Genomic DNA, 24,342 nt, shown 5'->3' on the forward strand with positions numbered 1-24,342 from the left:
GCCCTTTGGAGGAGCGAATCATGATTAGACTTCCTCCACCACTTAGCTGTCCGTTTTATGCCCTTGGGATCAAACAAAGCTCTAACAAGGATGGAGGAGTGTCTGAGCCTGCTGACATCCACGGAGGGGACCTTCGGATGGAAGCTCTCAGTCACCGCGTCCCGTCGCTTTAATATCGAGTTGGCCCAAAGGTTGGTAACCTGATGAGCCAGGAACTCGATGGAACGAGTGCCCGAGAGGAGGAAGGTCTCCAGGGCCTTCCTATTGCTCTCCTTAGACAAATCCTCAGAGCGCAATAGGATGCCCAGAGAACCTAGCCAAACGTCCAGCCACGAAGTGGCCTGCATGGCACACTTCGCAACCTTCTCTTGGCTGAGGATCTCCGAAGCCGAGAACGTCACCTGCCGGGAGGAGGGATTCTCTAGAGGAGTTCCCCTGGCGAGCTCTTCCGCAGAGTGGTGAAGGGGAAGGCCCATGCTGGACCCCCCCATGATCTCAAAATACCTCCTCTGCTGTAAACGAGGAGGTGGGAGGAGTCTGTTCCCGGCAGTAGAACAGCTGGAGGAGGTGAGTTCTGCGAGCTGAGCTTCGACCTTGTCCCTGGCACTCTTCACCCCCTGGGACCAAGGCTGCACTGGCCCTTGGGGGTTTCTGGGTACCATAGACTTGGTCTAGGACCGTATCCTTGCCTTCTCGAGGGGCGTTCTCCGGGTCCTTGAACCTGTTGAGTTGCCTCATCAAGTTCAAGACCTGCCACAAGGCATGCTCCGACTCGTGCTGCTCTCCTCCCTGAGGGCTGGCAGCTAAGTCTCCAGTCCCCATAGGTTCTTCTTGGGGAGATGCATGGACGTTCTTCCGGGGAATGGTTGGCTCTGGTCGGATCCTTGAAGACGATTTGGGGATCGTCTTTGAGTCCTTGGGTTCCCTCCTGGGCGGGATACAGGATTCTAGCAAAGAGGTCTGGAAGGTACCTTCCGCGCGAGACGTTTCTCCTCCCCGAGGTGGGGTTCCTCCCATTGGTGCCGTGGGAGAATCCCTCGCCTCGGTGGAATCTCCTGAGGACGAAAAGGCTTCGTCCACAGGGGAAGGAGAAAACGACTGCGGAGGGGATGGAGCCTTCCTGCCGGGCCTCTTAGGAGCCAACTTCTCCCTGGGAGAAGTTACCACGAAGTCCACTCCTCTCTTTCTCTTCAGCGGGGGCGAGTCTGTCTTAGGTCTGAGCCCCAGACCAGCGAGGGCCGGCTTCACAGCCTGCACCACCGCTATCATCAGGTGGCCAAACCAAGACTGACGCAGTGTCAGTAATTCCCGCCGGAGGGAAAGGGATCTCCTTATCCAATGGAGTGGACGCAACGTGGCCTGCCTGAAAAGAAAGGGAAGAATGTTGCTTGGACCTCTCCTGAGATTCTTCCTGGTCCTGGATGAAAGTCCTGCGTTTGCGCGGTGGCGATCCTGAAGGCGATCTGGAAGCACGCGCCCCTGGCAGAAGCACACGCTGCGGATCCCGACGAGGGTGGGGATCGCGATGGGGCTCGCGCGATGTATCCATCGGAGGGTCGCGTGTGGGTGAAACCTGGAGAGCGGGCGCGCAGTCGCACGGAGATGTACGCGCGTGGGCGAGTGGGCGCGCGGGGGAGTGGGCGCGCGGGGGAGTGGGCGCGCGGGGGAGTGGGCGCGGGGGAGTGGGCGCGCGGGGGAGTGGGCGCGCGGGCGCACTGGCGAGGGGGCGCGCAGGTGAAGATGCACGTGGGTGCGCAGGTGAAAGTGCGCGTGGGCGCACAAGAGAAGGTGCGCGTAGGCGTGCAGGTGAATGGGCGCACAGGGGAGATCGCTGAAGTTGTGCATGAGATCGACGACGCACTGGAGATCAATGGCGCTTTGGCGAGCGATGGCGCTTTGGCGAGCTATGACGCTTTGGCGAGCGATGGCGCTTTGACGAGCGATGGCGATTTAGCGAGCGACGGCGAGCAGGCGATTGCTGTTGCGTTGGTGATCGCTGGAACGTTGGTGAATGTTGGCGCAACAGCTCATGATGGCGCGTTGGCGAACGATGACGCGCAATGCGTGCAGGTGACCGACAGTGCGCAGGCGATATCACCCGTATGCGCGTCGGAGACCTGTGGCGATCCGGAGTATGGGGGCGTTGGCAATTGGGAGATCGCTTGCGCGCAGGCGGAGGATTGCGCGGGCGCGTAGGAGATCGCTGACGTGCAGGAGGGTGACGATGCGCAGTCATCTGGGGCGCAGGATCGGATGGCGAGGAAGTGCGCAGAGGTGAGCGCTCGTGGTCAAGGTCCGACGGTGTCTCGTGCGTGCGTGAGCGCGCAGGAGCTCTTGAAGTACGCACCGCAGTGTGCGCACACGCTGTTGCGCGGGCGGCGATGGGCGCACAAGTGCGCGAGGGCGAGGCGAAGGAGAAATATCCTTGCCTGCGTCCAGATCCGAAGATCTAGGGTGCGTAGGTGTGCGTTGGCGCGCAGGCCGCTTATCAGGAACCAAGTGCGCAGGTGCGCGCAGCAGGAACAGGAGGGCGCTGAGGGCTAGCAGGAGAGCGCTGACGATCAGGAGAGTCCTGGCGAGCAGTTGAGCGCTGGCGATCATGAGAGTGCTGGCGATAAGGAGAGCGCCGACGAGCAAGAGGGCGCTGACGAGCAGGAGAGCGCTGGCGATCAGGAGTGCGCTGACTAACAGAGAGCGCTGGCGAGCATGAGAGCGCTGGCGATCAGGAGAGCGCCGACGAGCAGTAGTGCGCTGACGAACAGGAGAGCGCTGGCGAGGAGTCAGGAGACTGCTGCACAGGATAGCGCATGTGCGCTACTGCGCGCAGTTGGGCACACAGGGGAACCCTGACGCGCAAGGGATTTACTCACACCGTGGGAGACATCCCTTTGCCCCGAAGGGACTGGTGCCCATCGGGCGATGGTATCAGAAGGCGCCTGCTGCACAACTGCATCCAGGGGCGATGGGCGGCTGGAAGAGCTGGAAGGTCTGGCAGGCGTAGGAGATCGCGAGCGATCTGCGGAGAGGTCCAAGGACGTGGCTGCGACGGTCTGCTGCCAACGAGAAGAATCCTCTGCAGGGGAAGGCGACGGCGGAGACAACACAAAGAGGCGCCTCCTAACCCCCTTATAGGGAGAAGGAAGGCCCCTACGTCGAAGGGGAGGTCGAGCCTTACAGCGCAGGCGACCTCGAGGAAGGGCATCAGGATTGTCAGTCCTCCAAAGAGGAGTCTCTGTCAGTGCGCTCCCCCGAGGAGGAGACACACCCTCAGGAGAGACCGTGGGACTCACCTTTCCCCTCGAAGGATGTTCAGAGGTTGAAGGAGAACCTTCAGCAACGTCCGCAACGGCAGCAGCAGAGGTTTGACCAGACCCGTCGGAAGCCTCTGCCATAACAGTGTCGACAATAGACAGAGGGAGAACCTCAGGTATTACCGGCGACTGTTTGACAGCTGCCCCCAACTGGATCAAGTCAAACAGGGCTTCCTTGGAGGGCGTGCCCTTAAGCCCCAAGGAAGCCCAAAGCTGAAACAAATCATTATTAGAAACAGTCTGATCATATTCATCGAATTCAATTATGTCCTCCCCCGGAGGAGGAGGGGGAGCTGCCTCGCTACGGGAGGCAACGCCCTCTCCCGCACCCCGAGGTCGGGAAACACAACTAGGGCCTGCGCTACCACTCGACGGCCTCTTACGAGAGACCGATCGAGTGGGAGCTTCGGAGGACGTTCGGGTGGCGGAAGAAGAGTCCTTAGAGCCTTCCTTCTTCAAGGCAGCCCTTGAGGGGAACGGTCTCTCTTGGACTTCTTCTTACGCCGCCGGCCGAACTTCTCCCACTGGGAGGCCCACTCCCTACACTCACTGCAAATTAACTCCCTATCACACCGTTGGCCTCGGCACTGCGGACAAAGGGTGTGAGGATCCGTCTCGACCGCCGACATGAATGTTCCACAGGGGCGGCCGGAGAGTCCAGGGCATTTGCGCATGATAGCGATGAAGGATGAGGCCAACTTCCAAAACACACAAGCTGAAGAGAAAGAAAAAACAGATTAAGGCTGTCAATAACGAGGACGAAGAGACAGACACGTCTGTTCATCGTCCGAGCCAAAAGTGAAGTGAGACATTTCACCGGTGTGAGTGGGGAGGGGTAGCAAACTACCCCTCCCCTACCCCCTGCTAACTAGCGCGGGGGTAGTTAACCCTCGTTAAAATTCTATTGGCTCATCAATTTCAGCTACGCCGAAAGTAAACCCTATGTAAATAGCGTGGCTTGTATTTCGGTTACGGAACAAATGAAGTTTTTCACTCATGAAAAACAAAGCAAAAAGTACAATAATAATAACAAACACGATTGCCATTTCCCCAAAACAGTGTACTTTACCAAACGAAGTCCAAAACAGCGATGTAGGGAAAGCGATTCGAAAAACTCTTAATGGAGGACCAACGATATTGTCGATCCGGCCGGCAGAGATGATCTGAGGAACAGAAAATGGGAATGATTCCAGGTAACCCCCTGTAAGGGTTGTTAAACACCTAATCGCACAACCACCACAAGGCGGTTGCCGCGATTTTCGAATAAATTCTGCCGGAAGTCAGAGATTTAAGCTATATATATATATATATATATATATATATATATATATATATATATATATATATATATACTGCCAGGCAAGTACTATTCATAAAAATATAAAATAAAAAACTATTCAACCTAGGAGTGTAAAAGTTGGAGGATTCATTATGTCAATGAAGACAGATGTTTCATACTAGTTTCAATATTGTGGTACTATATTTACCTTCGACACAGACTGCTCCCACACAATAAACTAGAAGTAAAAACTAAAAACAGTTAAACAGAAAACTGATGGCACCAGTATGTCTGTATTCTCCAGCAGCAGTAAACAAAGTGGCTACTCAGATTACTAGCAAGGAGGCCGGGCTTTACCAATACCCGCCAGTAACCACCAACACCTCGTAAACCATACTCATATGTAAAGAACGAGGGCTTGCATTTGTGTAGAAACACTTCTATAATACAATTAAATAGATCATCCTTAAACACACACAAAATTTTCTGATGTACCAAACAATAGTAACCACTCTATATTACTTTAGATCCCTCTTATCCAGGGGAATATTGTATATGAAATGCACAAACTGAATTAGTGTGAATAGACAGATTTCCATCATTTCTGGGGCATGAGTAAGCATATAAATATCATTATAGACTCTTCCATCCTTTTGATCTGATTTTAATTGGATTGAGTCAGTAGTCGGCGTTGGTTTGGTCACTATTCAGAGGAAAATAGAATAGAAATTAGATCAGATTAATGAAAAGAATTGAATGGAAGGGCTGCGTTTGCAAGGATTACATTCATTAATTACTACTACTACTACTACTACTACTACTACTACTACTACTACTACTACTACTACTACTACTACTAACAACAACAACAACAGTAATAATGATAATACTATTAATGTCAATAAAAGTAATGAGGAAAAATTAATATATTTACAATATTGATATTAATATTAATTATAGCAATGAAATCGATAACAAGAAGTGAGGAAAATTTACGTTCAAGTACTTTAGAACGATAAAAGGTGACATTCTAGTAATACCCAACTCTAACAATTAAAAAAGAAAAAAAAAATAAACAGAAAAAACTTACTCTTTTACTGATAGGAGGAGGTATCTTGGTATTCGGTTCAGTGTCCAGCTGAGACAGAGACAACGGTGAAGTAGTCAAAAAGGCCACGGAACTATTTAAGGAAGAATGGTCATTGTCACTCAAGGGACTTACATCTAACGGTAATACTCCAAAACTAGGGGTAATGGGACTTAGAGACCATGGTCCCCCTAACATGCTCTTAATGCGAAGCATTTTCTTTTTCCTAGGAGCCTGGTACCCGCCATCCCCTGAGTCCACGTTTCCCCTGTCCTGCATAGGAGTAACTGTTGCAGTTACCGGAGAATTGAGGGAAGTCAATGGCATTGAGGAGCTTAGATTGGTTAGGCTCTGTATTGGGGTATTGACTATGGGTATTGTATTGTTAGGAGTGTTTTGAATTGGAACTGGAATTGGAGTCTGTTGAAGATTTTCAGGAGTGTTTACAGAAACACTATTTAAAGCATTATTAATAATTCCTGAGTCCGTCATAACACTGACACTATTCACCGTATTTGAATTATTCACTAAAGTCAGTACCGTACTCCCGTGGCAACTCGAAAAAGACTCTAGAGAGTCTATTCTGAATATCTTAGATGGGTCGCACTTATCACCTTGATCACACAGTGCCACAAATGAATGCCACAGAAATGGGTTTAGCTTCAGAGACCGTTTGAGAGCATCAGCCGCTCTTTGGAGGCGCTCAGTGCGGGCACATATCAGACCAAGCAACTGGAGGGCAAACCCAGCCATTTCGCCATACTCGGTGGCAAGCTCATCTATGGTCTTCGGATGCATAACGCTGCCACCTGTTAATACTGTCTCTGCTTCCTCTAACCTGAAAAGTAGAATCCATTAAAGTTTCCCACTTACTACCTAATTGAGAGAAGTACAAAAATCCCATTGGGAATAATAGACAAGGACAAATTCAATATTATTCAGGCATGCAACCTTCTTAAACATTACTTTGTCAAAACTATAAGAAAGAGATGCTATCTTTCACTTGCTACACATTTTCCTATAATGTAGAGTAAATTATATTTGTAAGAGGATTTTCATAAATCATAGTACTGTGAAAAAAAGTTATTTACATAAAATGGTAAACTTAACCATACAGAATACAAGTAGGGATGTATGATATTGAAAAGAAAAATGATACAAAAATGACATTCGTAGGAATTTGTATTTTTCCTAACTATACAAACCTTAGCTATTTAATATGGGTAATTACTTTTGGCGTAGCTGAAATTATGAGCCATTAGAATTTTAACGAGGGTTTACTACCCCACCGCTAGTTAGCGGGGGGGTAGGGAGGGTAGCTTGCTAACCCCCCCCCCCTCAAACACACCTGTGCTGAGCTCACTTTGCTTAGAGGTAGGACTTCACGGGAGATAGGAATGGCGGGCAAGTTTGATTAAATAGCTAAGGTTTGTATAGTAAGGAAAAATACAAATTACCTACGAATTTGTCATTTGTTCCGTAACTGAAATACAAACCACGCTATTTAATATGGGTGACTCAACCCTTAGGAAGGGTGGTAAGTCCCAGCCAGTACTGGCTTTTGGCTTTTGCCCGGGGCCTCAATATCTGAGTGCTTCAGCACTCAACAATAAGGAGTCCCTGCACCTCGCTAGCACCTTGCTATGCAAGGGCTGCGGCCTACGTAAGCCGTAAGCTGTGTGTGAAGGAAAAAAGTGTGACTCGTCCTAGGAAGTAGACCAGAAGTTCTTTAGATGGAAACTTTAGGCTAGGACTCTCCCAATACCACCTCGTCAGGGTATGGGGACGCGACAGTATTAGCTTAATACTAGGAACACAAGGAAACATGGTTTACCTGCAGTGGTTTGAGGTCAGCTGTGCAGAGAACCCAGGATGCTGCTTTTTCCAAGAGAGGGGAGGATGAAGAAAAAAATAAGGGCCAGGCATACCTTTTAATTCATGCAGACTAAAACCGGGTAAATGCCCTCACCCCTCTGCTACTTGTCCATTAAGGAGCCTGAGGTTTAAACCAGCTGTTGTGCAGCCACCACAGGGCCGATAGAGAACGTATCGAGCCTCCTGTGGGTCACGTCTTGCAGGTAGGGGGCTGTGAAGGTCGTTTGACACTTCCACACCCCTGCTTGTAGAACCTGCGTCACAGAAGTTTTTCTTGAAGGCCAGGGAGGTAGCTACTCCCCTGACATCATGAGCACTAGGACGACATGATGGAAGAGGGTCAGGATTCAGGGACAGATTGATTGCCTTTCGAATCCATGCTTAGATGGTGTTCTTGGTAACCCTCCTCTTCAATCTCCCAGTGCTGACAAACAAAGCCCGCACTTGGGGACGAACTGCAGCTGTTCTCTTCAGGTATAGCCTCAGACTCCTTACTGGGCACAGTAGGAGATGGTCTAGGTCATCTGTTACGGAACGAAGACTAGAAATCCGGAAGGAGTCGAAGCGAGGGTCAGGCACTCCCGGATTCTGAGTCTTAGCAATAAACTCAGGGACGAAGCTGAACGTTACCTCCCCCTTTCCCCTTGAATGGGCGATGTCATACGAGAGACCATGAAGTTCGCTAACTCGCTTGGCTGACGCCAAAGCTAGTAGGAACACCGTCTTCCAAGTCAGGTGGCGATCTGAAGCCTGGCGTAATGGTTCGTAGGGAGGTCTCTTGAGAGACCTGAGAACTCGAACCACGTTCAATGGAGGAGGTCTCACTTCCGACTGAGAACAGGTGAGTTCATAACTACGTATGAGTAGGGAAAGTTCTAGCGAAGAAGAAATGTCCACTCCTTTGAGCCTGAAGGCTAGACTCAAGGCTGAGCGATAGCCTTTCACTGCTGAGACTGAAAGGCGCATTTCTTCTCGCAAATACACGAAGAACTCCGCTATTGCCGGAATAGTGACATCGAGTAGAGAGATACCCCTTCCACGACACCAACCACAGAAAACTCTCCACTTCGCCTGGTAGACCCCTGCGGATGACTTTCGCGGGTGTCCAGACATCCTTTCCGCAACTTGTTGCGAAAATCCTCTCTCTGCGAGGAGATGCTGGATAGTCTCCAGGCGTGAAGCCGAAGCGAAGCTACAGCTTTGTGAAAGATGTTGGCGTGTGGTTGTTTAAGTAGCTCGTGTTGTGGAGGGAGTTCTCTCGGAGGCTCCGTGAAGAGTTGCAGAAGGTCCGGGAACCATTCCGCGTGATGCCACAGAAGAGCTATGAGAGTCATCGAGAGGTTGACCGATAGTCTGGTCTTGTTGAGTACCCTCCTCATCAGACAGAACGGGGGAAAGGCGTATACGTCGATGTTGTCCCACCGTTGTTGGAAAGCAATTTGCCAGAGAGCCTTGGGGTCCGGGACTGGGGAACAGTACAGCGGCAGTTTGAAGTTCAACGCTGTCGCGAACAGATCCACAATCGGGGAACCCCACAAAATCAGGACTTTGTTGGCTACTTGACGATCCAAAGACCACTCGGTACTCACTATCTGAGACACTCTGCTCAGACTGTCGGCGAGCACATTCCTTTTGCCCGGAATGAAGCGAGCCAAAAGTGGAATCGAGTGGACTTCGGTCCATCTCAGTATCTCTACTGCAAGATGGGATAGCTGTTCTGAAAAGGTACCTCCCTACTTGTTAATGTAAGCCAATACTGTGGTGTTGTCGCTTATCACCACCACAGAGTGACCCGCCAGGTGCTGTTGGAACTGATGAAGGGCCAGAAAAACGGCCTTCATTTCTAGCAGATTTATATGGAGGCACTTTTCTGATTCTGACCACAGGCCTGAGGTCCTGTGGTTCAGAACGTGGGCCCCCCACCCTTTCTTTGAGGAATCCGAAAACAGCATCAAATCCGGGGGGAGGACGAGAAGATCCACTCCCTTTCGTAGGTTCTCGTCTGCCACCTACCACTGAAGGTCCGTCCGTTCTGCAAGACCCATAGGGATCAAGACGTCTGGGGAATCATGTCCTTGACTCCACCGGGACTTGAGTCGCCATTGCAGGGATCTCATTCTGAGATGACTGTTGGGAACTAGACGGACCAAGGATGAGAGATGGCCGAGGAGACGTAACCACAATTGGGCTGGGAGTTCGTCTCGTCTGAGGAAAGGACTTGCGACCTTCCTCAGCCTTGCTATCCTGTCGTCTGATGGGAAGGCTTTGTGGAGATTGGAGTCCAATATCATGCCTAGATATACTGTACCAGTCTTTGGGAAGGAAGCTGAGAAGACTTCTCGAGAATTACCATGATCCCTAGATCTTGGCAAATCCCCAGAAGTTTGTCTCGGTGTCGAAGAAAGGTTGACTCCGAGTCTGCTAGGATCAGCCAGTCGTCCAGATAACGGAGGAGACGGATGCCGATCTTGTGTGCCCACGAAGATATCAGGGTGAACACTCTGGTGAAAACCTGAGGTGCTGTGGAGAGACCGAAGCACAGCACCTTGAACTGGTAGATCTTGTTGTCTAGGCTGAATCTTAGGTACTTCCTTGAAGACGGATGGATTGGGATCTGGATGTACGCGTCCTTCAGATTCAGTGTGCACATGAAGTCTCGCGTTCTCACTGCGAGTCTGACCGTGTCTGCCGTCTCCATGCTGAACGTTGTCTGCTTGACAAACCTGTTCAGAGCTGAGAGTTCGATGACTGGTCTCCAGCCTCCAGACGCCTTCTTTACAAGAAAGAGTCGACTGTAGAAGCCTGGGGACCCGTCGACGACCTCTTGGAGAGCGTCCTTCTTCAACATAGTCTCGACTTCTGCCCAAAGGGCTTGCCCTCTTGCCGATCCCATTGCAAGAGAGCTCAACGACACTGGATTCGCTGTCAGGGGAGGAAGAGATGTTATGAACGGGACGCGATATCCTTGGCTGATCAAGAAGATCGTCCAGGAATCGACCCCGAGTTGCTGCCACCTGTTCGCGCAACTTTGGAGGCATCCCCCCACTGGTGGACATGCAGGGGGACTGCCAATCCTAGCGTTTGCGGCCTCGGCCACTCCCCCTAGGATTTTTGCCTCCCCTGGAGGACTTCTTGCCTCTCCTGTCCTTGACGGGAAAGGGCTGTTTGGACACCGCTGCCTTTGCTGCTACTGCCGGCTTTGTCGTCTTTGCAGGGCGAGGTTGTTGAGGTGCTGGAGGCTTATAGGGCTTTGATGTTAAAGCCCTCTGGAGGAGGGAGTCCTGGTTGGACTTCCTCCACCTCTCAGCCACCTGCTCTACATCTTTCGGCTCAAACCGACTACTCCCCAAAAGGGAGGAATGTTTAAGCTTACTGACCTCGGTGTTGGGGACCTTCGAGTTGAATCTTTCAGACACTGTATCACGGCGTTTCAGGATAGTGTTAGCCCACAAGTTCGAGATTTGGTGGGCCAGAAACTCGATGGTACGAGTGCCTGAAAGAAGGAAGGTCTCCAAGGCCTTCCTGGTACTCTCCTTAGACAAATCTTCGGATCATATCAGGATGCCAAGAGATCCTAGCCAGATATCCAGCCATGAATTGGCCTGCATGGCAAACTTCGCTACCTTCTCCTGGCAGAGAATCTCCGAGGCCGAGAACAACACTGGCCGGTTGGAGAGTCTCTCGAGAGGGACTCCCCTGGAGAGCTCTTCCACCGAGTGGTGGAGGGGAAGAGCTAAACAGGACTCCTCGACGACCTCGAAGTACCTCCTCTGATGGACACGAGGAGGTGGGAGTAGTTTGTTTCCGGCGCTGGAACGGCTGGAGGAGGCTAGCTCGGAGAGCTGGCTCTCGACCTTATCTCTGGCACTCTTGACCCCCTGGGACCAGGGCAAAGCCGCGCTGGTTTTAGGGGGCTTTTGAGTACCAAAGACTCGGTCCAGAACCGTGTCCTTGCCATCTCGAGGAGGAATCTCCGGATCCGAAAATCCGTTAAGGTTCCAAAGGCTCTTCTTGGGGGGACTCGTGGACGTTCTCCGCGGGCTTAGCTGGCTCTGGTCTGATCCTTGAAGATTTCGGAACCGTCTTGGAGTCCTCCGACTCCCTCCTGGGAGAGATGCAGGATTCCAACAAAGATGGTGGGGGGCTCTTCTCCGACTCCACCCGAGGAGACTTCTCGGCGCGAGGTGGGTTTCTCCCATTGGTGCGATGGGAGAACGCCTTACCTCACGAGAATCCCCTGAGTACGGAAAACCCTCGTCCACGGGGGATGGAGAGAAAGTCTGGGGAGGCAAGAAGCCTTCCTCGACTGCTTCCGAGGAGCCAGTTTCGCCCTTTGAGAAGTAACCACGTCGTCCACTCCTCTCTTCCTCTTCAGGGGGGCCGAGATAGCCGCTGATTTGAGGCCTAGTTCAGAGAAAGCGGTCTTGAAAGCCTGCGCAACCGCTCTGATCAAGGGCCCAAACCAGGGCAGCCGACTGACAGACACCCTCTGGAGGGAAGGGGATCGTAAGATCCCTAGGAGTGGAAACTACAACTGGGTCTACCTGAAAGGAAGAAGCTGTAGAAGAAAAGTTCCTGGACCGGGATCTTCCTCCCTCCGTTGGGTGCGCTGTCCTGCGCTTACGGGGGGGGGATGAAGATGACCTGACTGAGCGTCGTACTGCAGGATCCTGTGTGGGAACGCGCTGTGGGTCGCGCTGGACTTCGCACTGGGCATCGCGCTCGTGCGATAGGCCATTGCCTAGCTCAGGAGGCGATTGCTCGTGCGCGCCGGCGCGTGGGCGATGGCGAGGGAGCTCATGGGCTCGCGGGCGAGCAGGTGAGCGATGACGAGCAGGCGAGCGATGGCGCGTAGGCGAGCGGTGGCGCGTAGGCGAGCAGGCGAGCGGTGGCGCGTAGGCGAGCAGGCGAGCGGTGGCGCGTAGGCGAGGGGGCGTGTTGGCGAGCAGGCGAGCGTTGGCGAACGATGGCGCGCAGGAGAAGGAGCTCGTGGGCGCGCCGGCGACAGGGCGCGTGGGCGCGTAGGTGACGGGGCGCGTTGGCGCGCGTTACGGAGACCTCGGATGGAGTGCAGCCACTAGATGTTGAAGGGCCCGTAAGGGCGAAGCCGTAGGGCGCGTGCGTGCAGGGGGAATATTCCTAGCGCACGGGCGCGCAGGAGGGCGCTCATCAGGAACAGAAGTTTTGACAGTGGGTGCGTGGGCGCGCAATGGAGACTGTGGGCGATGGCGCGTAAGCAAGGGATGGCGAGCAGGCGAGGTCTGATAGCGAGTCGGCGATCGTGGAGGAGAGCGCTGGTGAGCAGGATAGGAATAAGACTTCTCTTTTGAGCCCTGATCCGAAGATCGAGAGCAAGCAGGCGAGCGATGACGAGCAGGCAAGCGTTGGCGAGCAGGAGAGCGCTGGTGAGCAGGAGAGTGCTTGCGAGCAGGAGCGCGCTGGCTCACAGGAGATCGCTGACGAGCAGGAGACCGAGGGCGTCCATGGCGTGTATCAGGCCGAGGGCGCGCAGAGGTCCGTTGCCGAGCAGATCATGGGCGCTTAGTCTCTGAAACTGCAGGACGAACAGGAGATCGTGGGCGTGCAGGAGAGCGCTGGCGAGATGAGACAGCAACCGGAGAGCGCTTGCGCGCAGTAGTGCACTGGCGCGCAGGCAAACGTTGGCGCACAGGGGAAACCTGCCGCTTAAGGGACTTGCACACAATGTGTGAAAGCCCCTTTTGCCCCGAAGGGACCGGTGCCCGTTTGAAAACGGGATGGGTGGGCGCCCACAGCGCGTCAGCAGCCAGGAAAGGTGAAGGCAGGTCAGCAGGTCTGGCAGGCGTAGGAGATCGTGAACGATCTGCGGAGAGGTCCAGGTCCAAGGAAGTAGCAGGAACGGTAGCTGAAGGACGAGGTTCCTCTGCGGGGGACTGCGAGGATGAAGATCCAAAGAGGCGCCTCCTAACACCCTTGTGAGGAGAAGGAAGACCTTGGCGATGAAGAGGAAGGCGAGCCTTACGTCGGATACGTCCTCTGGGAGCAGCAGGCAAACCATCGGTAGTCCTCCGAAGAGGAGTCTCTGTCAGTGATCTCCCCCGGGGGAGGGAGAATCAACCGCAGGAGAGACCGTTGGACTTAGTTCCTCCCTCGAAGGATGTTCGGAGGGGGGAGCTAAGCCTTCAGCTACAACAGGAGCAGGGGTTTGAACACTCTCATTGGAAGCGTCTGCCACAACAGCCTCGACAATAGACAGAGGGTCAACCTCTGTTACTGCCGGTGACTGTTTGACAGCTGCCCCCAACCTGATCATGACAAACAGGGCTTCCTTGGAGGGCGAACCCTGAAGCCCCAAGGAAGCCCAAAGCTGCAAAGATCATCATTATTTACATCAGGAGAAATAATTAAATCCTCCCCCGAGGGAGGAGGAGGAGCTGCCTCGCTATGGGAGGCAACTCCCTCTCCCAAACCCCGAGATCGGTCAACAACAGTACGGCCTACGCTACCACTCGACGGCCTCTCGCGAGAGGCCGACCGAGTGGGACCTTCGGAGGAGGTTTGGACTACAGAAGAACGAGTCCTTAGGATTTTCATTCTTCAAAGAAACCTTTGAAAGAGAAATATCCCGTTTGGACTTCTTCCAGTGCCGAGAAAACATCTCCCACTGGGAGGTAGGCCACTCCCTACATTCCATACATACGTTATCACTTTCACACCGCTGATCCCTACAATAAGGGCATAAGGTGTGAGGATCCGTCTCCATAGAAGACATGAAGGTCCCAAGAGGGCGGTCAGGTAACCCAGGGCACTTCCACATTGTAGAGGCCAACTTCACAACACACTAGAAAAGAGAAAGCACAAGTAATGATTAATGGCTGTCGTGTAGGCGAGGGTGACAGCGGACGTCTAGCACCCGAGCTGTAAGCAAAGTGGGGTTACAACACAGGTGTGTGAGGGGGGAGGGTAGCTAACTACCCTCCCTAGCCCCCACTAACTAGCGGTGGGGTAGTAATCCCTCGTTAAATTTTTATGGCTCATCCTTTCAGCTACGCCGAAAGTAATTACCCACTTTAAATAGCGTGGTTTGTATTCCAGTTACGGAACAACTTATGTTTAAGTCCTCGAACTCCAGGAGATACTCGGGGCAGGATGGGAGGGCCATTACCCGAAAATAGTTCGAGGTAAGTACTGTTAGGAAAAATACAAATTACTTAAAATTTGTGATTTGTTCCAACACTGAGTACTTACCTCAAACTACTTTCTTAGGAGACTTATACTTTAGGAGGAGGGAGTAGCTTACAGATTGAAATGTTCGAGACTCGCTGGGGCCATTGAACTAGATAGGGGATTAGGTCTGGGAGAGGCAGGAGAGTAGGGGAAAGCACGCAAAAGTCCACCTTATGTACAACTCACCTTTTATTCAAAATCCATACTTGATGTGTTCTAATGTCCCATCTCTCATGTAGGGATGGGGAAAAAAGGGTGGGGTCTCGAGAAAAGGATAGAGGGTAGCAAGGAGGAACTTGTGTCGCTTACGATTACTTCCCACGGCTAACCCGGGGCCCAAACTACTAAACTTGTTGCATGGCCGCAATGACTGGCCCGATGGAGAAGGCATCCAAGGACTTCCTCGTATAGTCCTTGAGGTAGTGGGCTGTAAAGGTGGACTGCCTAGCCCAAGAGCCCACCCATAAGATTTGGCCTACCGCCATGTTGGTGCCAAACGCTAAGGACGTGCTAAGACCTCTAATATCATGAGGTCTTGGGGTACCAGGCACCGTGGAGCCCTCACTCTTTATAACCTGTCTCAGCCAGAAGGATATGGTGTTTTTGGAAACTGCCTTCTTGACCGAGCCTGTGGACACAAACAAACTCTTCACCACCGGTCGGAGTTTGGCTGTCCTACTAAGGTACTTCCTAATGGTCCTTACGGGACACAAGAGCAGGTCACTAGGGTTGTCCGAGCGCAGAATAGCCGGAACTGAGAACTCTTCGAACCTCGAGTCCGCAATTGCAGGGTTCTGGGTCTTTGCTACGAACTCCGGCAAGAACTTAAAAGTCATGTCCTTCCACCCTTTCGAGTGGGATACCTCGAAAGACAGGCCGTGGAGCTCACTCACTCGTTTTGCTGAGGCCAGGGCTAGTAGGAAGATGGCTTTGAGGGTGAGATCTTTGTCTAAAGCATCCTTTCGAGGTTCGTACGGAGGCCGTGAAAGGACCTTGAGGACTTTGGCCACATCCCATTGGGGAACCCTTGAGGTGCGGGGAACACAAGTTTGCTCAAAACTCCTGATGAGCATCGAGATGTGACGCGAGGTCCCTAGATTGATGCCCTTAAGCTGGAACACCTGTCCTAACGCTGCTCGAACCCCTTTGATGGCTGGGATGGAGACCCCTAGATCATCCCTCAAGTGTACCAGGAAGTCAGCGATGTTGTGGACCGAAACATCCAAGGGCCGAAGGTTCTGAGTGGCACACCATTTGACAAAGGTTGCCCATTTAGCTTGGTACACAACACAAGAGGACCCCCGCAGGTACCCCGACATCCTATCCGTGTTTTGTCCGAGAACCCTTCCTTCCTTAGCAACCGCTTGATAACCTCCACGCGTGTAGCCTCAGCTCCTGAGGGTTTTCGTGCACCTTTTGGAAGTGTGCTTGACTTAGCAGGTCTCCTCTTACTGGGCCACGGCGGGAGAATGGCTAGGTCCTGCAGATCCACGAACCACTCCTTCTCCGGCCACCAGGGCGCTACCAAAGTCATCTCTGTGGACTTTGACTATCTTAACCTGTTGAGCACCGGTCTGATCATCCCGAAGGGGGGAAAGGCGTATACGTCGAGGTTGTCCCAAGGGTGCTGGAAGGCGTCTTCGAAGGCTGCTGTCGGATCCTGTATCGGGGAGCTTCGCGTTTAGTCTGGTGGCGAACAAGTCTATAACTGGGGAGCACCAACGACGGAGGACTTCCTGTGCCACTTGGGGGTGAAGGGACCACTCTGATCCCACTATCTGGCCTTTCCTGCTTAGCCCGTCCGCTCGGACGTTCCTCTTTCCGGGGATGAATCTGGCCGATAGGAGAATGTAGTTCCTTTCGGCCCATTCTAGGACCCGAGCTGTGAGATCGCACAATTCCCTTGATCTTAGCCCTCCTTGTTTCTTGATGTATGCTACTACCGTGGCGTTGTCACACATGAGGGCTACCGAGTTCCCTGAACGAGGTGGACGAAGCTTATCAATGCCCTCTGCACTGCCATGAGCTCCAGAAGATTGATGTGCCGGGACTTTTCCTCCACTGACCATTTCCCCTCTGCTGTTTCCTCGAGGAGATGCGCTCCACAACATTCCTTCGATGCGTCCGTGAAGAGCAGCATCTCCGGGGGAGGGGAGCCGAACAGAATCCCTTTCAACGTATTCCTCCTGTCGGACCATCAGAGGAGAGCTTCTTTGGAGGGAAGTGACACCGGGATTATCTTCTGTGGGGAGCTTCCCATTGACCAGAGGTCCTTCAGGTTCCACTGAACCGGTCTGAGTTTGAGCCTGACGTACGGAACCAACTTCTCCGAGACCAGGTGACCTACTAATCTCTGCCAATCCTTGGCCTTCCTTAGGGCACCGGCCAGGAACAGGCGGATCACCTGGTCCAGGTTGTCTAGTCTCTCCTGGGACGGGAAGGCTCTCACCAGTCGGGAATCTAACACCATCCCCAGGTAAGTCATCCTGGTGGTGGGAACCAGATGGGATTTCCCGAGATTGATGGTTATCCCAAGTTCTTTGCAGAAATTGATCAGTTGATTCCCTTGTTCTTTCAAGATTACCTCTGAGGCTAAAAGCAACAACTAGTCGTCGAGTCACCTTATCAGCCTGATGCCTTGCTTGTGTGCCCAGGTCGAGACCAGGGCAAAGACTCTAGTGAAGACTTGAGGGGCTGTTGACAGACCGAAGCAAAGGGTCCTGAATTAAAGTCTGAGGGCCCCACTTTACCCTGAGAAACTTCCTGCTGGAGGGGTGAACGGGAACCTGGAAGTAGGCATCCTTGAGATCCAGGCACATCATGAAATCCCCTTCTCTCAAGGCTGCCAGAAACGACTTCGGCGTATCCATCTTGAAGGGTGTCTTCTTAATGAATTTGTTCAATGCCGAGAGGTCGATTACTGGTCTCCAACCTCCTGTCGTTTTCTCCACCAGGAAGAGTCTGCTGTAGAATCCCGGCGACGGCTCGTGCACAGGTTGCAGGGCTCTTTTCTCCAGCATAGCCTCCACCTCTGCCTGTAGAGCTGCTTCTTCTCTGAGTCGTTGGGAGCTAACCATACCCCTCGGTGATCGGGGATCAGCGGGGGCGGCTCTGACAGGAAGGGAATCCTTTATCCCTCCCTGAGAACAGTAACCGTCCATGGATCCGCCCCGTTGTCCCGCCATGCTTGCCAAAACTGTTTGAGGCATCCCCCCAACAGGGGCGTGGGTAGGTGTAGGGGGCCTCTCTCCCTATCTCCCTCTAGGAAGGCGGTTTGACCGGCTTCTCCTTGACCCGGAGAACTTAGGTCTAAAGGAGGTTTGGGGTTGAGCACCACTCCCCCTGGAGGGCCGCGGAGGCTGGTGCCATGAAGAGGTGGATACTTCTTGCCTAGTTGGGGGTAGAGGCGGGTAGGCCCCGTCCGCCGGAGGTCTCCTCGCAACGGGCCGCCTTGGCAACTGCTGCCTGGGCTCGGCTGGCACCTTCAATCTGCTGACTCTCTCCATCGTTTCTGCTACCGTCTGGAGAGGGAACACCGTCTTGGCCCAGATGGGAGAGTTTCTAAGGAACTTTGCCTCTCGCTCGGGGAGCCTGTGGGAAAGTCTGTTTAGGATAGTGTTCCTTCTCCTCAGAACCCAGTTGGCTGTCTGGGTAAGGGACTGGTGTGTCAGAAACTTCATGGCTTACCTCCCCGAGCAGATCAATTCTTTCAGAAGGGCCTGATTGTCTGGCACTGCGAGGTCGTATGAGATCTGAAAGTCCGCCAGTGTAAAGGCCCACCAATCCAGCCAAGAGGTGACGTTCACGACGTCCTGAGCGATGACCTCCGTCATGGCGGCCTCCGCTGGAGAAGACCACCGGCGCGCTAAGGCTACGTTCGTCCGAGTTGCCTTGGTTCAGTGTAACGACCACTTCTACTACTGTGCGGGGCCCTGAATGGTGACCGTCCGGCACATAGAACTTCCTCTGGGTCTTGAGACCCGGTAGGAGTTTGCCTGAGCCCTGTGATCTCAAGGAATTCTCTGGGGCTGACGTACAGGTCTACGTTTACCATTCCCATGGCAACATCGGGGGCTAAAGGCAGGGTCAAGGAAGGCTTCTTCTGCACAGGATCCTCTACCATCATGCCCAGACCAGAGAGTCAAGTTCGCGCAGCCGTTGGTTGAGGTTCATCCAACCTATGGTGCCGTCGGATGAGAGCAAGCACCTTACGCTAGGACGAGACCTCCTCCACCGAACACTCGCTCGAGTCAATTAAACCGCCCACTACCCGTACCTCCGTGTCGGCAGGTTCCTCGAACGCGGAGGCATCCCGTTCCTCCTGGTAGGATGATGGAGCGGGCGCCTCCGTCACAGGTAAAGCCGTAGGGGCGGAGGTAGCCGTCATGGGTCTACCCTCTCCCGGGCGGCGCTGGATGATAGTTGTGGCAGCGGCGAATCCCGAAACTTGGCCGGGACCGCTGTGACCAAAGAGTCTTGAGTAACGTTACTATGCCGAACCCGCGGGATTTCTCTGCACACGGGTGGAGCCGCCGACTTACTAGGCCGGGGCAGCAACGAGTGTGCCAACGGCTTCCCCCGACGAGTGGGCGGAGCCGAAGAGACACTGTACAGGGCAACGGGAGCAGCTCCAGCAGCCACTGAGGCAGGCACTGGAGCAGCAACCGACCTGCTGGATTCCCTACAATGTCGTACCACCGTGACATACCTCTTCTTCGGCGATGACCTCCTCCGGTAGTCCCTCCTCGAGGACCTCGCCCTCTTCCTGGGCGGACTGTCACTTGGGCTCGATCTCCTCCTCCTACTAGATTGTCTCCTCCTCCTCCTAGAGTCTCAATCACTATAACCATCCGACGAATAGGAGTCGTAGGAGAAGTCGTCATCGGAGTACGAGGAGTCTGAAACTTCCGACTCTACCACGAGTCTCCTGGGGGTCCTGGGTCTGGAACTCGGGGTTACTGGTTCCATGAAATCCGGCGGGAGCGTGGCCGATGGTGCCGGGGGTGAACGGGTGATGGGACGATCATCGGACCAACCTTCGATGTCCTCCTCCAACCTCAAGGGGGACCTGAAGGGCATCCTCGGGGCCCTTCAAACGATGGAGTCGGGGTCCAAAACGCCCGTGGGTCGCTTACCAATGCCCTGGCCACCCCCGGAAGTCGCTGGACCTGAAAAGCACTTAACGGGCCTAGGGATGGGCGCTGAAACGGGCCCCCCCCTGCACCGGATCCACACTTACACCGGGTCCTGCGGGCACCAGGCCTTCGTCTAAAGCACACACTCCCACCACTTTAGCAGACCCCTCACTTGTCTGCATAGACCCCTTCAACACAGAATCCCCCACATTAGACTCATGGGGAACGGCAATGGGCCGCTTCCCCGAAACGGACTTACCTAATCCCCCACCCTGGGTAGGGGAAGACGAAAGAGAACCTCTCTCCGACAGGACCAAGGGCGACGTCACCGGCGACGAAAGGCTTGACTTCTTAGGCGACCTCTTAGAAGCCTTCTTCTTTTTCTTGCCGAAGAGCCCATTAGAGCTCTGGCCAAGACTCACACTCCAGGCACTTGGACTCCGGAGAACACCTCTTCCCCCGACATGAGGAGCACAGGGTGTGCGGGTCGACCCCGGGCGGCGAGAGCCATGCCCCGCAGACTTACCAGCTTGAGGCTCGGAACAGCGACGCTGAGGTTCCATGGCAAGAGCGAACCCAAACGACACAAGAACACAAGGGAAAGGTGAGGAACACAATGGTAACACGTGAGACACAAGGGAAAGGAACACATGGGAACATGTGGGACAAGGGATGAGAACACAAAGGAACACGTGGGAACACAAGGTGAACGGCTGGGATAAGCGAGAGAGAGAGAGAGCGGCGAGATGTTATGTACGCCGCGACCAGAAGCTTACTGGCTAACAAGCATGGCCACACGTGTGACCTGGGTCACACCTGGGCGAGTATCCTTACGCCCTGGAATGCCCTTGAGAGGCAGCGGAGAGAGGGGCAACTACGCAAAATTCTTGGTCGGTTATTGAGAGATCCCAGACTCTCCTAAGAAAGTAGTTCGAGCTAAGTACTCAGTGTTGGAACAACTATATTTTCAAAATCAGATACAAACTAACTATGATACTATACAGTACTGTGCACCCTATATGTTACCAAAATATTTATTATTCTTACTCCTATTTTACTATTTTGAACCAAAACCCAAATTCAAAAAAGAAAAAACTTTATAACTGTAAGACATTTTATCCCTAGCACTTACTTTTCTGGCCATAAAGTACAGTAGTCTGTACAATATAAACAATCTGACTATAGAAGTGATGATATATACAAAATATTGTACACATAAGCTTCAATACACTGTACACAATAAAACTTGGTAATGGACAAAAATATTTTTCATAATGAAGAATATACCTTCAATAGCAGCTTGATTCAACAAAATCAAACTTGCACTTCAAGACTGCACAACTCAGAAAAAGAGAATGAAACCTCTTTGCAGTGTTAAAAGGCAAATGAGTAGTTATCACACTCTTCTACAACTCAAGTACAGTGATACATAAAATAACACAAAAATTCCAGAATCTTTACAGAAACTTTCACTTATCCTATAATATCTTTCAAAACATTCATACACCTTTAATCTATTGAATTGTAGGCTACATCAAAACTAATACACTAATTAGCATCATTTGATAGTTACAGGATTCGAATTGAACAGCTCACCTCCCCAAATCGAAACAGCATCGGGCCATAAGAAGCCTGAGCTGCGCAGTGCGTGTTCCATGAGTGTGAAGAACAGAATAGGCACGTCCCGGCTTCCCTGAGCGATAATATGAAGTTGCTACAAGGAAAAGAGCCTCATCTGAACCAACTGAAATGAAATGGACAAAAATTTGTAATTTTCAATATTCTCACAATCTAATGTTGAGGCTTCAATTGTATAAATTCACAATAAATTTTCAATCATTTAACAATGTTTGTGCTTCCATTGTATAAAATCTTTAAAGTTTCAAATTTTTAACCCGGAAATCAGAAAGATAGCGAGTTGCCGTAAATAAAATGTTAGTGGTCTACAATTGCCATGACCTAAAATCTAAATATCATACTCAAGGTTAGGATATTGATAAATCTTCAATAAACTAATGTATATAAAGAGTGAAATCTTATACGGTAGTACAGTATTGATAAATCTTCAATAAACTAAAGTATATAAAGAGTGAAATCTTATACGGTAGTACAGTATTTAAGGATAAAATATATTAATTAAAATCATAATTTTTTTTGTAATATTGATTTGGTAGTCCTATAAAACAGAGCTGCCCAAGCAATATTTCCAGTACTGGATAAAGTACTGTAACAAATATAAATATTTAAAAACACACTCAGTAAGGTACTGTAGTGTTAATTATGATATCCAAATATCAAAAATAGTAGTAGTAGTTATTGAATATAATGGAACCATTCAACTTTATTAGGGCTGCTCCTAAAGGATTTGTCTCTGATAATAAAATCTAAAATCTATAAAAAAAATTGTTCTTTAAAATATCAGAGGATAAAAAGAATGTTCCAAAATTCTGAAAAACTATTCTACGATTTATTTACCATAGTTTAGACATCTGCTGCTGATTAAAGTTTGGACACGATGTATACCTTAGTTAGTGTTACAGGAATTGGGTCATATAGAATACTTAGGATAAGTGGGTTGGTGGTAGAAAACTGTAAAACAACACTGTATAACATTTTAAAAGTACAGATATGAAATTCATATTTTTCCTAGTTATACAAATCAAAATGTCTGAATGTGCGTGGATGTAGTACGATAGAGAGTAAAAGATGAGAGATTGGAAGTATGTTTAGGAATAATAGAAGGATGGATAAGGATGGATATATTGGCTTTGTGTGAGACAAAGATAAAAGGGAAAGGTGAAGTGATGTTTGGTGAAATGTCTGGTAGTGTCTGGGATTGAAAGGGGAAGAGCAAGAGAAGGTGTGGCTTTATTGCTGAGTGAACGGATGACAGGTAAAGTGGTGGAATGGAAGGAGATTTCATCTAGGTTAATGTGGTTAAGGGTTATGTTGGGTAGGGAATGTTGGGCTTTTATCAGTGCGTATGGGCCAGGTTGTGAGAAAAGTGAAGAAGAGCGGAATGAGTTCTGAAATAAATTAACTAGTTGTGTTGAAGGACTGGGTAGAAATAATTATGTAGTTGTCATGGGTGACTTAAATGCTAGAGTGGGCACTGGAGATGTAGAAGGTGTTATTGGGAAGTATGGCGTACCAGGTGAAAACGAGAGTGGTGGGAGACTGGTAGATAATTGTGTTGAGCAAGAGATGGTGCTAAGTTCTAGCTTTTTCAAAAAGAAAGATAAAAACAAGTATACATGAGTAAGAGTGGAAAATGGAAGAGTGGTAGAAAGGACATTAATGGATTATGTGTTGATAACTAAAAGAATGTTTGGAAGATTGAAAGACGTACATGTGTTTTGGGGTATGGCTAACGGTATGTCTGATAATTTTTTGGTGGAAGGAAAATTAGTAGTAGCAAAAGAGTGGGGGAATAGAATAGGTGGATGTAAAAGGGAGCTAGTGAGGGCTGAAGAGCTAATAAAAGTGGGGGTAAAATGTAAATATCAAGAAAAGTTGAAAATGGCATATAATGAAGTGAAAGCAAGAGAAACTGGTAATTTAGAAGAGTGGAAGTTAGTAAAAGAAAATTTTGTTGGGATTACAAGTGATGTGTGTGGCAAGAAGTTTGTTGGAGGCAGCATGAGGAAGGGCAGTGAATGGTGGAATGAATGAGTGAAGGTAAAAGTGGAAGAGAAAAAGAGGGCTTTTGAAGAATGGCTGCAGAGAAAGTGTGTAGAGAAGTATGAAAGATATAGAGAAAAATGTGGAAGTAAAGCGCAAGGTAAGTGAGGCAAAGAGGGCAGCTGACCTGAGGTGGGGTCAGGGATTTGGGTCATTCATATGAAGAGAATAAAAAAGTTTTGGAAAGAAGTGAAGAGAGTAAGGAAGGCTGGTTCAAGAATTGAAGAGACAGTGAAAGATGGAAATGGAAGGTTGTTAAAAGGAGAGGAGGCAAGGAAAAGGTGGGCAGAGTATTTTGAAAGTTTACTGAATGTTGAGGATAATAGGGAGGCAGATATAATTGCTGTTGCAGGTGTTGAGGTGCCGGTGATGGGAGATGAGAATGAGAGAGAAATTACAAGAGAGGAAGTGAGGAGAGCACTAGATGAAACGAGAGTAGGAAAAGCATCTGGTATGGATGGTGTGAGAGCTGAGATGTTGAAGGAAGGGGGTGTGACTGTAATTGAATGGTTGGTGAGATTGTTTAATGTGTTTTGTGTTGTCAATGGTACCAGTAGATTGGGTTTGTGCATGTATTGTACCACTATACAAGGGTAAGGGAGATGTGCATGAGTGTTGTAATTCAAGAGGTATTAGTTTGTTGAGTGTAGTTGGAAAAGTGTATGGTAGAGTACTGATTAATAGGATTAAGGATAAAACAGAGAATGTAGGGTGGATTTAGAAGAGGTAGGGGTTGTATGAATCAGATTCTTACAGTTAAGCAGAAAT

At 50.8% G+C, this 24,342-nt stretch overlaps 1 protein-coding gene across 1 annotated transcript in view; it reads right to left on the bottom strand.

The window, feature by feature from the left end:
• Cdc27 (cell division cycle protein 27) overlaps positions 1 to 24,342 on the bottom strand; it is a 186,581-nt gene that overhangs the window by 112,202 nt on the left and 50,037 nt on the right. Inside the window, exons 3-4 of the mRNA XM_068384545.1 lie at positions 21,490 to 21,637; positions 5,681 to 6,515 (exon numbers count right to left, since the gene is read on the bottom strand). Coding sequence (XP_068240646.1) covers positions 5,681 to 6,515; positions 21,490 to 21,637 — 983 coding nt within the window. The remainder of the gene's footprint in view (positions 1 to 5,680; positions 6,516 to 21,489; positions 21,638 to 24,342) is intronic.

Source organism: Palaemon carinicauda, chromosome 12 (genome assembly GCF_036898095.1).
Source record: "Palaemon carinicauda isolate YSFRI2023 chromosome 12, ASM3689809v2, whole genome shotgun sequence".
In the NCBI taxonomy this organism is placed as follows: Eukaryota; Metazoa; Arthropoda; class Malacostraca; order Decapoda; family Palaemonidae; genus Palaemon; species Palaemon carinicauda.